The sequence below is a fragment of the Heliangelus exortis genome, chromosome 25, assembly GCF_036169615.1.
Source record: "Heliangelus exortis chromosome 25, bHelExo1.hap1, whole genome shotgun sequence".
NCBI classification, from domain to species: Eukaryota; Metazoa; Chordata; class Aves; order Apodiformes; family Trochilidae; genus Heliangelus; species Heliangelus exortis.
The window spans coordinates 2,095,261-2,106,706 of NC_092446.1; the positions used below are offsets into that span (position 1 = coordinate 2,095,261).

The window sequence follows — 11,446 nt, forward strand, 5'->3', positions numbered from 1 at the left end:
CTTGCTTTCACACACTTGCTTAAAGTCTCCCCTTTATGTTTTGCAGCTTATTTTAGTTTACCCTGAAGAAGAGGCAGTGGAGTAAGGGTTAAAAAAAATCAAATAAATTGCTGGGCATGAAGCAAGCAGTGATCAGGACACCTGAGAGGTGCCCAGGCTGCCTGCAGCCAGGTACCAGTGCAGTTTGGTACCTGTGCAGTTTGTTCCAGCTCCTGGCTCTGTTCCAAAGCTGTGGGACATCTCCTGTGGGACATCTCCTCCTCGTGGGCTCCCTGCCCCTGAGTCTGTGTGTGCCAGAAGGGTTCTGCACACTTTTGGGGGCACACTAAGCCCCTGAATTTGCAGACACTGGTGGCTGTGGGAGGGCTCCCCTCCCAGCTGCAGGGTTTCCTGCTCTGGGCTGGTTTCCTGCAGGACTCAACCGAGCAAGGAGGTGGGGGAGCCCTAAAACAGAGCCCTAAAATAGTCCAGGGACTGGGGAGCAGCCACCAAGCCCTTGCTGGCTCCAGTGTCCCTGTCCCCAGGCTCTGCTGCCCTGAGCTCCAGGTCACTTCCCACTCCCACTGAGGACAGGGTGGGTCATTGGGTATATTGGGTTCAGGGAATGTGGGGAGGGTGATGTTTGTTTTGGTGTGGGGGGGAAAAGAGTGAGGGAGGAGGTTACTGAACACCCAGGATGGGGAGAAACAGTTTGGTGTTAGGACCTAGAAGGAATCCCAACGATGGTGGAGCATTGTTTTATATAGAGATATAGATATACAAATACAGTTATGTACATGCACACACACCCGTGTCCGTGCGTGTTGTGGGTTCTTTCTGTCTGCTGGCTGCAAAGGGGTCGGGGGCTGGGGGTGTAGGGGTACAGCAGGCAGGGCTCAGGGGTGCCCAGGGCAGGTTCTGGGGGTGCAGAGGTGCATGGGGCAGGGTCTGGGGGTGCAGGGGTGCATGGGGCAGGGTCTGGGGGTGCATGGGGCAGGGTCTGGGGGTGCAGAGGTGCATGGGACAGAGTCCAGGGGTGCAGAGAAGCACGGGGCAGGGTCTGGGGGTGCAGAGGGCAGGGTCTGGGGGTGCAGGGGTGCAGAGGGCAGTGTCTGGGGGTGCAGAGGTGCACGGGGCAGAGTCCAGGGGTGCAGAGATGCATGGGGCCAGGGTCTGGGGGTGCAGAGGGCAGGGTCTGGGGGTGAAGAGATCCACAGAGTGGAATCTGGGGGTGCAGGGGTGCACGGGGCAGAGTCTGGGGGTGCGTGGGGCAGGGTCTGGGGGTGAGGAGATGCACAGAGCGGGATCTGGGGGTGCAGGGATGCACGGGGCACGGTCCGTAGGTGCGTGGGGCAGAGCTCGGGGATGCAGGGGTGCCCGGAGCGGGGTTCCGTGGGCCGGGCCCGGGCAGGCAGGGGGCAGGTCCCGGCCGTATGGACTACAGGTCCCGGCAGCCCCGTTGAGGGCCGCGGTTCCGCCGCTGCCGCCACCTGACCCTCACATGACGGCGGCGGGAGCGGGGCCGGGACCGGCGATGGGGCAGCGGGATCGGATGTTCAAGGTGCTGGTGGTGGGGGACGCCACGGTGGGGAAAACCTCCCTGGTGCAGCGCTACGCGAATGACAGCTTCAACAGACACTACAAATCCACGGTGGGAGGTGAGCGGGGGGGAATGGGGACGGGAATGGGGATGGGGACAGGGAAAGGGAAGGGGACGGGAATGGGGACGGGGATGGGGAAGGGGACGGGGACTGGGGCTGGGAATAGGAATGGAGACTGGGACGGGAATGGGGACGGGGGAGGGAACGGGGATAGGGAAGGGGACGGGGTAGGGGCGGCCCGGAGGGGGTTCTCCGGGGGGTTTTCCAGGGGGGTTTTCCAGGGGGGGTTTCGGAGGGGGGTCCGCCAGGGGGGGATTTCTCCGGGAGGGTTCGTCGGGGTGGTTTCTCCGGGGGGAGGATTTCCGGGGGGGGTCCTCCCCGGAGGGGTTCTCCGGGGGGAATCCTCCAGGGGGGGTTCTCCGGGGGAGGTTTCCGAGGGGGGTCCGCCGGGGGGGTTTTCTCCAGGGGGGTTTCTCCGGGGTGGTTTCTCCGGAGGGTTCTCCGGGGGGGTGGGTGCTCCAGGGGGTTCTTTAGGGGGTTCTCCAGGGGCCTGTCCGGCTGCCAGCGCTGGTTCTGCGGCTGGCATTGCCCCTGGCTGAGGTTGATTTGATCATCCAGAGCTTGGGGGGGGTCCTGGGGGGGTCCTGGAAGGGCCCGAGTAGCGCTGGGGGAGCTGCTCCGGGAAAGCCCTTTCCCTGCTTCCCGATAAAAAGTGGGAATAGGGATTTGTCAAAGGAACCAACAACTGTGACTGTGTTTTCCCACTCGTGTGGCAGCTCCTGGTGTGGGTTCACTGATCCCCAGGGACAAACTGGTGGAAACATCCCTGGGAACAGGGGGGAGGTTGGAGGTGGCAGCCTCAGCTCTGCCCTCTGGGGACAGGAGGAACCTGGTTGGGTTTTGACATTGAGCAGCATGGAGCTGAACCCTGGGCAATGCTGAGAGATCGTGGGGAGGTGATGGGGGGACAGCAGGTTGGTGAGGAACAGGCTGGGAGAGACAACCCAGGTGGTTTTGTGTTTAACATCAGTGTCAATGAATAACTTACAAAGGGCAGGAACTGCCAAGGCTTCACCCAGTCCTGAGGAGCCAGGATAGTGGGGACCAAGCAGGGCTGTTTAAACCTCACTCGTTATTTGGGAGTGGATTTTCTTATTCATGAATCAGGAGCTGAAAACCCTGGGCAGCCACATCCAGTCCAGGCTGTCCCACACTGTCACTCCCAGCAGCCAGAGCTGCAGATCTTTTCCTTATTCTACTTTTTTTTTTTTTTTTCTTTTAATTACTTCCTGGCTTCAGGAAGCTCCAGGCCTGCTGGGCATGGCTGGCAGTGAAATCCTGACCCATCATAATTGGAGAGAAGGCTCCCAAGCATTTTAATTTCTACTTCCTTAGTGCTTGGTGGGTGTCTCTAGTGCTGGGGTTACAGCTCCAGGGATGAGGAGGGGGTGGCTGAGCTCCCTGGGCATGGGGTCTGGAATTTGGGGGAGTGGAGCCCACCCAGAGCTGCATTTGCTGGAAAAATTGCTCTCCTGCTCCTGCCAGAGCAGCATCTCTGGCACCCTTGGTGGGGGCTCTGACAGCAGACCTGCCAGGCTGGGCTTTGCCAGACATTAATGAGGTTTCCTTTCTTTTTTTGGGGGGATTCTCCAGTGGATTTTGCTCTGAAGGTGGTGCAGTGGTCAGAATCAGAGACAGTCAGGCTTCAGCTCTGGGACATTGCAGGTATGTTCACACAAAGCTGCTCAGGAGCAGCATTTAAAGCTCTCAATGGCTTTGGCCTTTCTGGTCTTTTTTTTTTTTCTTCTTTCTTTTAGTAAGAATCTGCTACAGAAATAAATCCTAAAAGCCAGTGGATTCAGGAGACAGCACTGCTCTGGTTTGCAGTTCTGCCTCCAGTTTACAGTAGTCATTTAAATTTTTAATCAAAAGCCCATCTGCAAAGAATGCAGAAGCACAGATGATAAATAATTTTGACCATTTCTTTTCAATTTCAAAGCCAGGACAGAGTGTGTGGGAAAACAGGCCTATTTGGGGCTGGATCTGTAACTACTCAGATCCAAGTTTTCTGTTAAAATCCTGGATTCTGGCCTGGGAATCATGATTTCCTGGCCAGGAATGCCTGATCCTTGTATGGAGCAGCTCCATAGCCCTGGCACTGTTCTGGCTGCCTGGGTCAGTGATGTCTCTAAAATGGCACTTCTGGATGTAGAGGGGTGAGGGAAACAGGGCTGTGGTTTCTTTTGGTTTCACTGCTCAGATGTGTGCATCTGGAATCCTGAAAAAGAAAACAGGAAGGAGAAGTTTGCAGCAAGGGGGTTGCAGCAAGAAACTGATTTCCATCTCACCCCCCCAAAAAAGGGCTCAAGGGGCTCATGGTGCTTTTGGTGCTCAATGGTGCTCATGGGGCTCATGGTGCTCGTGGGGCTCATGGTGCTCATGGGGCTCATGGTGCTCATGGTGCTCAGTGGTGCTCATGGTGCTCGTGGTGCTCAAGGGGCTCATGGTGCTCAGTGGTGCTCAGTGGTGCTCGTGGTGCTCGTGGTGCTCGTGGTGCTCAATGGTGCTCATGGTGCTCATGGGGCTCATGGTGCTCATGGTGCTCAAGGGGTTCATGGTGCTCATGGTCCTCATGGTGCTCCTGTTGTGCCCCAAGCAGGAGGGGCTGCACACACCTGGTCCCTGCTGTGCACACACACAGTGACACTGCTGGTGGCAGGGGACAGGCACCCACTGGTGCTGGGGTTCTGCTGGGGATGAGGCAGGGACAGAGCTGTAAGGCAGGGATCTCACAGCTTCCGAGTCTGGTCAGGATTGTTCCAGTCCAAGGTACTCAGGACACATCTCCTTGCCCCTGTTTCCTCATTATCTAAGTGGGGGTTTTGGTGCTGAGCAACCACTTCCCTGAGAGAAATTTTTGCGTGAGCAAATCTAAAAATTGTAACTCGGGGCTGGGGGCTGGGTGTGGATTTTCTTTCCTTTTGCTGCTGAAGGGCAGGAACGCTTCACATCCATGACCCGGCTGTACTACAGGGATGCCTCAGCCTGTGTCATCATGTTTGATGTCACCAATGTCAGCACCTTCAGCAACAGCCAGAAGTGGAAGCAGGATCTGGACAGCAAACTCCTGCTGCCAGATGGGAGCCCTGTGCCTTGCCTGCTGCTGGCCAACAAGGTGAGCAGCTCGGGCTCTGTGCACAGGAGTGCAAAATTGGGGGTGGGGGGAGACCCCTGTGGTCTTTTTTTATCCTTTTCTTAACTCTTCCTGAATTCTTTTTCCATAGCAAGGCTTCTCCTCCTTAACCAGGACACTGCTGAGCAGATGAATGGCACAAAGGGGAAGTTAACTGCTCTGTCCCAGGATGTGGTGCCCTGTGCTGTCCCATCAGAGATAGAGCTCAGCAGCTCCTGGGTTATAAAGCTTTATTTCTTTTTCTTTCCTTTCTGGTCTTGCAGCAGCCTGGGCAGGATGTGTACAGCACTGCAGGTTACAGAGCTGCCAGAGGGATGTCTGCTTTTCCCTCGGATGCAGTGTCAGGTTTCACCATGGAGGCTGCTCGCTGCCTTTTAATGATTTCTTTTTCTCCCACTGCAGAACCTTTACATTCTTCCTGTGCCAGTGCTGGCTCAGCAGCCCTTTCCAGATACAGTTTGAGACTTGCCTGCTTTGAGAGAGCCTCAAACTGGAGATGACTCAGAGGCGTGCTGGGTGGGCAGGAGAGCTCCTTCTCCTCCCCACTCCTTCACCAGTTATGCTTTCCCCCAACAGACCTTTTAAGGGAACATTTTTCCCCACATCAGGGAGATCAGGGGCTGCAGTCACCCCGACACAAGCTGTAGGGGATGTTTTATCTCTTTGCACATCCCCTTGGCATCACCGCGGCTGCTCCGGTGGCACCCGGGGACCTTTCCTGGCTGTGGGAGAGCCCAGGCAGATTTGGGATGAGGGACAAAGCTTTCCCTGTCCTCCCTGCCATGCATGCTTGGCTGAGGTGTGTCAGCACCTCAGAGGAGATAAATCCATTGCTGCTTGCAACATCCCAGTGAGAACCTTGGTCTGGGAGCTGGGGAGGGCTGAGCCTCCCTCCCTCCTGCCTGCACGGAGCCAGGGAAGGGCTGAGAGGGAGAGTTCCCCTCCCAGCTTCAAAATGAAAAAGGCTGAACCTCAAATGGCTGCTTCTTGCTTTGCAGTGTGACCTTTCCCCGTGGGCAGTGACGAGGGAAGAAGTGGATCGGTTCAGCAAGGAAAATGGATTTTCTGGCTGGGTGGAGACATCTGTCAAGGAAAACAAGAATATTAATGAGTCCATGAGGTAGGCACAGAGACTGGTGATACAGCTGAGAGTTCATTCCCTCTTCAGCTTCAGCCATCTTAGAGGTGAGGGGAGGTGCTGTCAGGAAGTAACAAGCAGCAGCAATAACGTGCAGGTAAATCTCCCCCAGGGGAAACTGATTTTTTAAAAGGTCAGAAGTTTTTCTCTCCTTGGTTGAGCTCTGATGTGCTTCTGGAAGCAGAAATTCTTTGAACAATACCAGGGATGTTTTTTCACGTGCTGGCTTCTACCAGGAGGATGGGGCTTGTTCTGCAGAGCTATTACAGACTCCTTTGTGATGCACTGGTCCTTTGAATTTTGGCCTTTTCTGAAAGGTTGGGCAGTTGGTACCAGGGAAGCCAATTGCCCTAAACTGGACCCAAAGTGGTGTGGTTGCAGTGGGTGTTGTTACCTGCTCACTGCAGAGTCTTCTGCTGCTGCCAGGTAATACCAGAAATGTTGTTGTCACTGCTTTGAGGCTCCATAACCTGATGAGTCTTTAAAATTCCAGAGTTTTCTGACCTTCTAGCATGAACTGCTGTCTTCCTGACTGCTGGCATAATGCTGCTTGTTTAAAAAAAAAACCAAAAAACAGAAAGCAAACCCAAACCACCTTGCTTGTGTCTGTTCTAGAGTCCTGATTGAAAAGATGATGGCCTCATCCACTGATGGAAGTTCCTCTGCTGCTGGGACTGGGGATTATATTAACCTAAAAGAGACAACCCCACCAGGCTGGGCATGTTGTTAGAGGCACTGACTGCCCCACCTGCATGGCTCTGCCAGCAATGTCCTTTCATGAGTATCAGCATCTTTTTTTTTTTTTTTTTTTCTCCCTAAATTGCTGTCAATGGTTTTTTTTGGTTTGTTTTTTTTTTTTTTTTTTTAACATGATCATGAACTGTCTTCTGTTACCTGCATATTCATACTGGCAGAGCACTGCTGCAATGACTTGGAGTGAGGAAGGGGATGAAGAGAGGAATGAGAAGATTCCTCTTCCTCCTCATGCAGCAGCAACTGGAGCTCTGCTGCCAGTAATGCACCATGGTCCATGTTGAAGCAGATGGCTTGGATTAATTAATTTTATTTTTTTTTTTTAATTTTGAGCACTTCATCTTCTGACATGCCATGGCCTGCCCCAGGCAGAACCGAGGGTATTGAAGGAATATTTTTAATATTGCTGCACCTTTTATTGCCCACTGCCCACCCCCACTGGACAGGGGGCACCACCCCAAGGTGTCACCCTGACCTTCAGATGATGCATGCAGAGTTCAAGCCACCTCTCTGTGCCTGTGGATTCCCAGGGTGGGACCTCAACAAACTTTTTACTTCATGCTCTGGAGCTACAAACCTCTGCTGGGGAGAGCAGCACATCTCATCCCTGCCTCTCACCCTCCTTGAGATGTGGATTAGCACCTTGTCCTGTGAAAATCTGTAAAATCACCAGTGGGAATTGAAGCCTTCACTTCCCTGTGTCCTGGCTCTGGGGGTGCTCAGCAGCAGAGACCTCAACTTCGTGTCAAGAAATTCCCCACTTTGCCTCCTGCTCATCCCCTCACCCTCTGTCTGGAACAGCCCCACATCTTCTGTCCTGCTGCCACTTTTTTGGGGCCCTGAGAGCTGACTGAGGAACAGGTTGTAAACTCCTTGGGATGACAGCAGGAAAATCCTTTTCACTCTCAGCACCTCCTGCACCCCCCCCACCTCCAGCAGCCCTGCAATTCCTGAGGGATTGCCTTCCCATATCCAGGAGGGAGTTTGGGAGCAGGGATGGGGCAGGAATGGCCACGCTCTGAGAGCCCCCCCACTGCTTTTGGTGGTGCCAAAAGGGGGGAGCAAAGGAGAAGACTCTGCAGGACAGAAGGAAATGAAGGGAACTGCTCCCCAGGTGCCTGTGGGTGCCTGCACTCCCCAGGCATCCCCAGGTGCTCCGGGTGGGGAAGGGGTCTTGCCAACAACAGGAAAAAATTGGGAAAAACACAGGAGGTAGTTATCTCAGGAACCCCAGCCTGGAGAGTTGGAATGATTTGGGAGTGTTTTGTGGGTTTTCTATAAGCACAGCACGTGGTGGAATTGTCTTCCTCATGTTTTATGTGAGAACAAGTGGTCTGCAGTGGTCTTATCCCTTTCTCACAGGGTTTCACTTGAAACTGGGGTTTTAAGTTGGTTTGTCCTGATTTCCTGCTGAATTAGGACTGCTTTTCTTTGGCCAAGTATTTTTTCTGTCTTTCTTACTTGATATAGGAGGGAGAAGGCCTTAAGAACAGGAACTGATTGCCTTCACCGTGCACAAAAAGATCAGAGTTGTCATTCTCTGGAGGTGGAAAATATTGGGCAAGAAACAGTAAGGTCAGGGAATTCAGAAGCAGAGTTGTCTTCCACTGTTTTAATTAAAAGCTGAAGTGGCCGGGCTGGGATTCTCTTGTGCAAATGTTGTTTTATAGGTGCTTAAATATACCCTTTTCTGTGCCTTTGGATTCACTGTAGAAACACGTGAGGTGCAGAACTGGTGAGCAGCAGCAGCATTGAACTCTCTTGTTGGATTTTACTTCCTTAACATCGTGTTAAAAACCTTTTAATCCCATCAGTATCTGCAGCTCTGTGTGGAGTGTGGGCAGGAGGGGCCAATTTCAATATTTAGCAGTGTCTCTGGGATCTTTGGACCTCTTAACCTGGACCTTTTTTTCCCTAAGTGCCTCTCAGAAACAAGCAGAAAGCCCCAGGGAGGGCTTTGCAGACTTCGCTTCTATTCCCCATTTCTGGTGGTTTCCTGAACCCATGCAAGCTTTGGGTTGGTTTTGGGGTTTTTTTTTTTTCTCTTTTCCTCCACTGCTTACTGCTTGTTAACATCTTAAGAGACACAGCAGACAAGTGTCAAAACCCCAAACCTGCACAACAGAAACAGGAGATTGGTGTAAAAACCCCAACCAGACAGGAAAACGATTTTCCTGTGCAGATGTGAGTGTGTTCTCAGGGCTTTCTCTGTGCTTAGGAAAACAAAAGAAAATTAAAAAAGCAAACAAGCCAACCTTGTTTTCAGTTCTGTAAAACAAACTGAATTCAAAAGCCCCACTTAAACTGCTCTTTGTGGGCTTAGGTGGTGTGGAGAGAAGGGTTCCCTGTGAAATTGAGTGTGCTAGCTGAAATAATTCAGTTAAATCAGCTTTTAAAATAGATTTTAAACAAAATTAATTCTCATCCAGGCAGGCAGATAAAAACTTCACTCATTCCAGTATGAATCAGAGAAGCCTTGTCTTTATTACAATTATTATTATTATTATTTTCTTGGCCAGGAAGGACCTGTTTTGAAAACCAAGGCACTCAGTTCTCCCTTTGGCAGTGCCTGCTTTGACTTTTTGTACTCTTTGGGTGACTCTGGGCCAGCTCTACCTTTTCCACTCTTCCAGGTGTTCTCATTCCTGTAACTGAGTTGTGGACTCAAACCCACATGAAGTTTAACAATGTATTTTATACCTTGATGGCAGCACACTATTACCACATAGCTGGAAATTTGTACTACAGTAGGATTTGAAATAATGACTTCAAAATAATTCAGAATTAAGCCAACAGTTTAAAAACTTTTTTTAATAAAAGTGTTTCAGTTACACAGAAGTATTTTAGAGACAGGGTTCTGATACTGTAAATTTCAGTATTATTATGTTTATGCAAAGAGAAGAAACTGCTGGGAGGTTTTCTCTGCACCAGTCAGCAATGAATGCAGTATTGCAAAAGTTTGAAATAAAAGTTTGAAGTTGCCTGTGTAGTAGTAGCAGTTGCTGCTGTTTTTATTGTTGTTTTCTTGTCTCAACAGTCCTAACAAATGGGTTCACAAGTTGAAACCAGGAGCAGCTTTGCTGTCAGTACCAGGGTGAGGATAAATCATCCCTGAGCTGCCAGCTCAGGCAAAACAAATTGGATCCTTTCCACAGGAAACATCTTGCTGCCTCAGTCCTTGTGGTCTGACTGACCCACAAGTGGGACCTAAGCATGCAGAACTTTCACATCTGTGAGTCAGTCACAGTGGCTTTTAATCCAATATATCCAGCTAAGAGGAGAAAGAAAAGAATTCCTTGATGTGCTGGGTTGTTAGGGCTCCTTCCTCCTTCTGGCTCATTACTTCCCAGAGTGTGTTTTGGGGCTGGGGTTGCAGGCAGGAGCTCTGAATGCCCCTTTCTTTCCTCATCAGCTTGATTTTCATGAGGATTGACTTGCAGGGAGGACAGGGCACATCTGAATTGATCAGAAAAATGGGAGACAAATTAGGCTCAAGCAAGGCATTAAATGAACACAAACTGCTCCTGACATTAAGTAAAAGCTGAGTGGGTCTGTAGTGTCCAAACCCAGTCTTAGGTAACCCGACACATACAAAGATTTTAAGCACTATTTTTAATAAAACAGGACTAAAACCCCTCTGAAGGTTCAAGTGCAAAGCAGAAGTGTCTTGCAGAGCAGAAGCTGACATTTTAATGGACATTAAGAACACATTTTTCTGCAGCAAGAGGAGCTCCTTTTCTAACAAAGTGAGTAATTTGGGGTTTTTGTTAAGAACCTTAAAACCTTCTCTGGAGTTTGCCCAAGTGGTGCATGTCCCTTCTCTGATAACTGGTAGGGAAGGGGAAAATGAGGGCAATAATGCTGATAATGAAACCTATGCTTTAATTTATTTTTTAATTTCTTCGTTAAGAAGGATTTCAGAGTAAACTCGGGGCTGATGACTGTAACAAAAATAAGTGAAAACCCAGTAGTCTTCATTTTATGACAAATCCCCCCAGCCCAGAGCTGGGGCTCAGCAGGTAGGTGCAGGTGGGATGAAGGAGTCGGGGGATCAAGGAATGACACAGGGAATACCAGGGGATTTCATGGCCTCTCCGGGCCCCCCCTGGGTCCCTCTCGGCTGTCCCTGACCCGTTTGTGTATTCCCCCGGCCCCGAATGCCCCCGATCCCGCATGACAAAGGCTCCAAGGCGAGAGGGACCTCGCTGCCATCCCCCTGGGGCCGGGATCCCCCTTGGGGCCCTGATCCCCCTTGGGGCCCTAACCTCGCTCCCTAAGTCCCGGGAAAGGCCGGGATGGGCCCAGCCCCGGGGGGTGGGGGGGGGCCCCGCAGGCCCTGCCCGTGGGACGCCGCAGCCCGGACCCTCAGGCCACGGATTCCCGTGGGGCTTCGCCACCCACGGGAGGGTAAAACCGGGAGAGCATCGCTGGCGGGCGGGCCCGGGGGCGGTGCCGCGGGGTCCTCGACGCCCCCGGTGCCGCTGTGAGGCGGCGCGATGCTGCCCCGCGTTTTCCCTCCAAAACCGCGCCAGGGCCCCGCGCGGCGAATCTGCGGATCGCGCCTCGCGGCCCCACAGGCCCCCGCACACCGCGGGGAAAATCCGAGCGGGGTAGCGGCGGTGGAGGAGCGGGATGGGAGGGGAAGAACGGGGCGGGTCGGTGCGGAGCGGCGGCGGGGGAAGGCCGGGAGCGGGTGTCGAATCTGCCGGCGGCACCGCGGCCGCGTTCTGCCGCTCACGGCAGCTTGAGCGTGCGAGGCGTCCTCGCCCCCCCCTTCCCCTC

At 52.6% G+C, this 11,446-nt stretch overlaps 1 protein-coding gene across 2 annotated transcripts; it reads left to right on the plus strand.

Moving 5' to 3' along the window:
• Positions 1–1,455: 1,455 nt before the first annotated feature.
• RAB29 (RAB29, member RAS oncogene family) lies at positions 1,456–9,656 on the plus strand. 2 transcript variants are annotated; one of them, XM_071768717.1, is made up of 5 exons: positions 1,456–1,637; positions 3,234–3,305; positions 4,574–4,755; positions 5,772–5,893; positions 6,527–9,656. In XM_071768717.1, the coding sequence occupies exons 1-5, from the start codon at positions 1,481–1,483 to the stop codon at positions 6,639–6,641; spliced, it is 648 nt and encodes a 215-aa protein (XP_071624818.1). In that variant the 5' UTR covers positions 1,456–1,480; the 3' UTR covers positions 6,642–9,656. The 2 variants fall into 2 exon arrangements, with proteins under 2 accessions (XP_071624818.1, XP_071624819.1); XM_071768718.1 differs by lacking the exon at positions 1,456–1,637 and having other exon boundaries at positions 3,234–3,958; positions 4,189–4,755.
• The last annotated feature ends 1,790 nt before the right edge of the window (positions 9,657–11,446 follow it).

Bases quoted from the DNA above. Each gene is read 5' to 3' on its own strand.
- RAB29 (XM_071768717.1), top strand. From the start codon at position 1,481: ATGACGGCGGCGGGAGCGGGGCCGGGACCGGCGATGGGGCAGCGGGAT. The intron at 1,638-3,233 runs GTGAGCGGGGGG...GGGATTCTCCAG, and splicing joins CTACAAATCCACGGTGGGAG to TGGATTTTGCTCTGAAGGTG. The intron at 5,894-6,526 runs GTAGGCACAGAG...TGTCTGTTCTAG, and splicing joins AATATTAATGAGTCCATGAG to AGTCCTGATTGAAAAGATGA.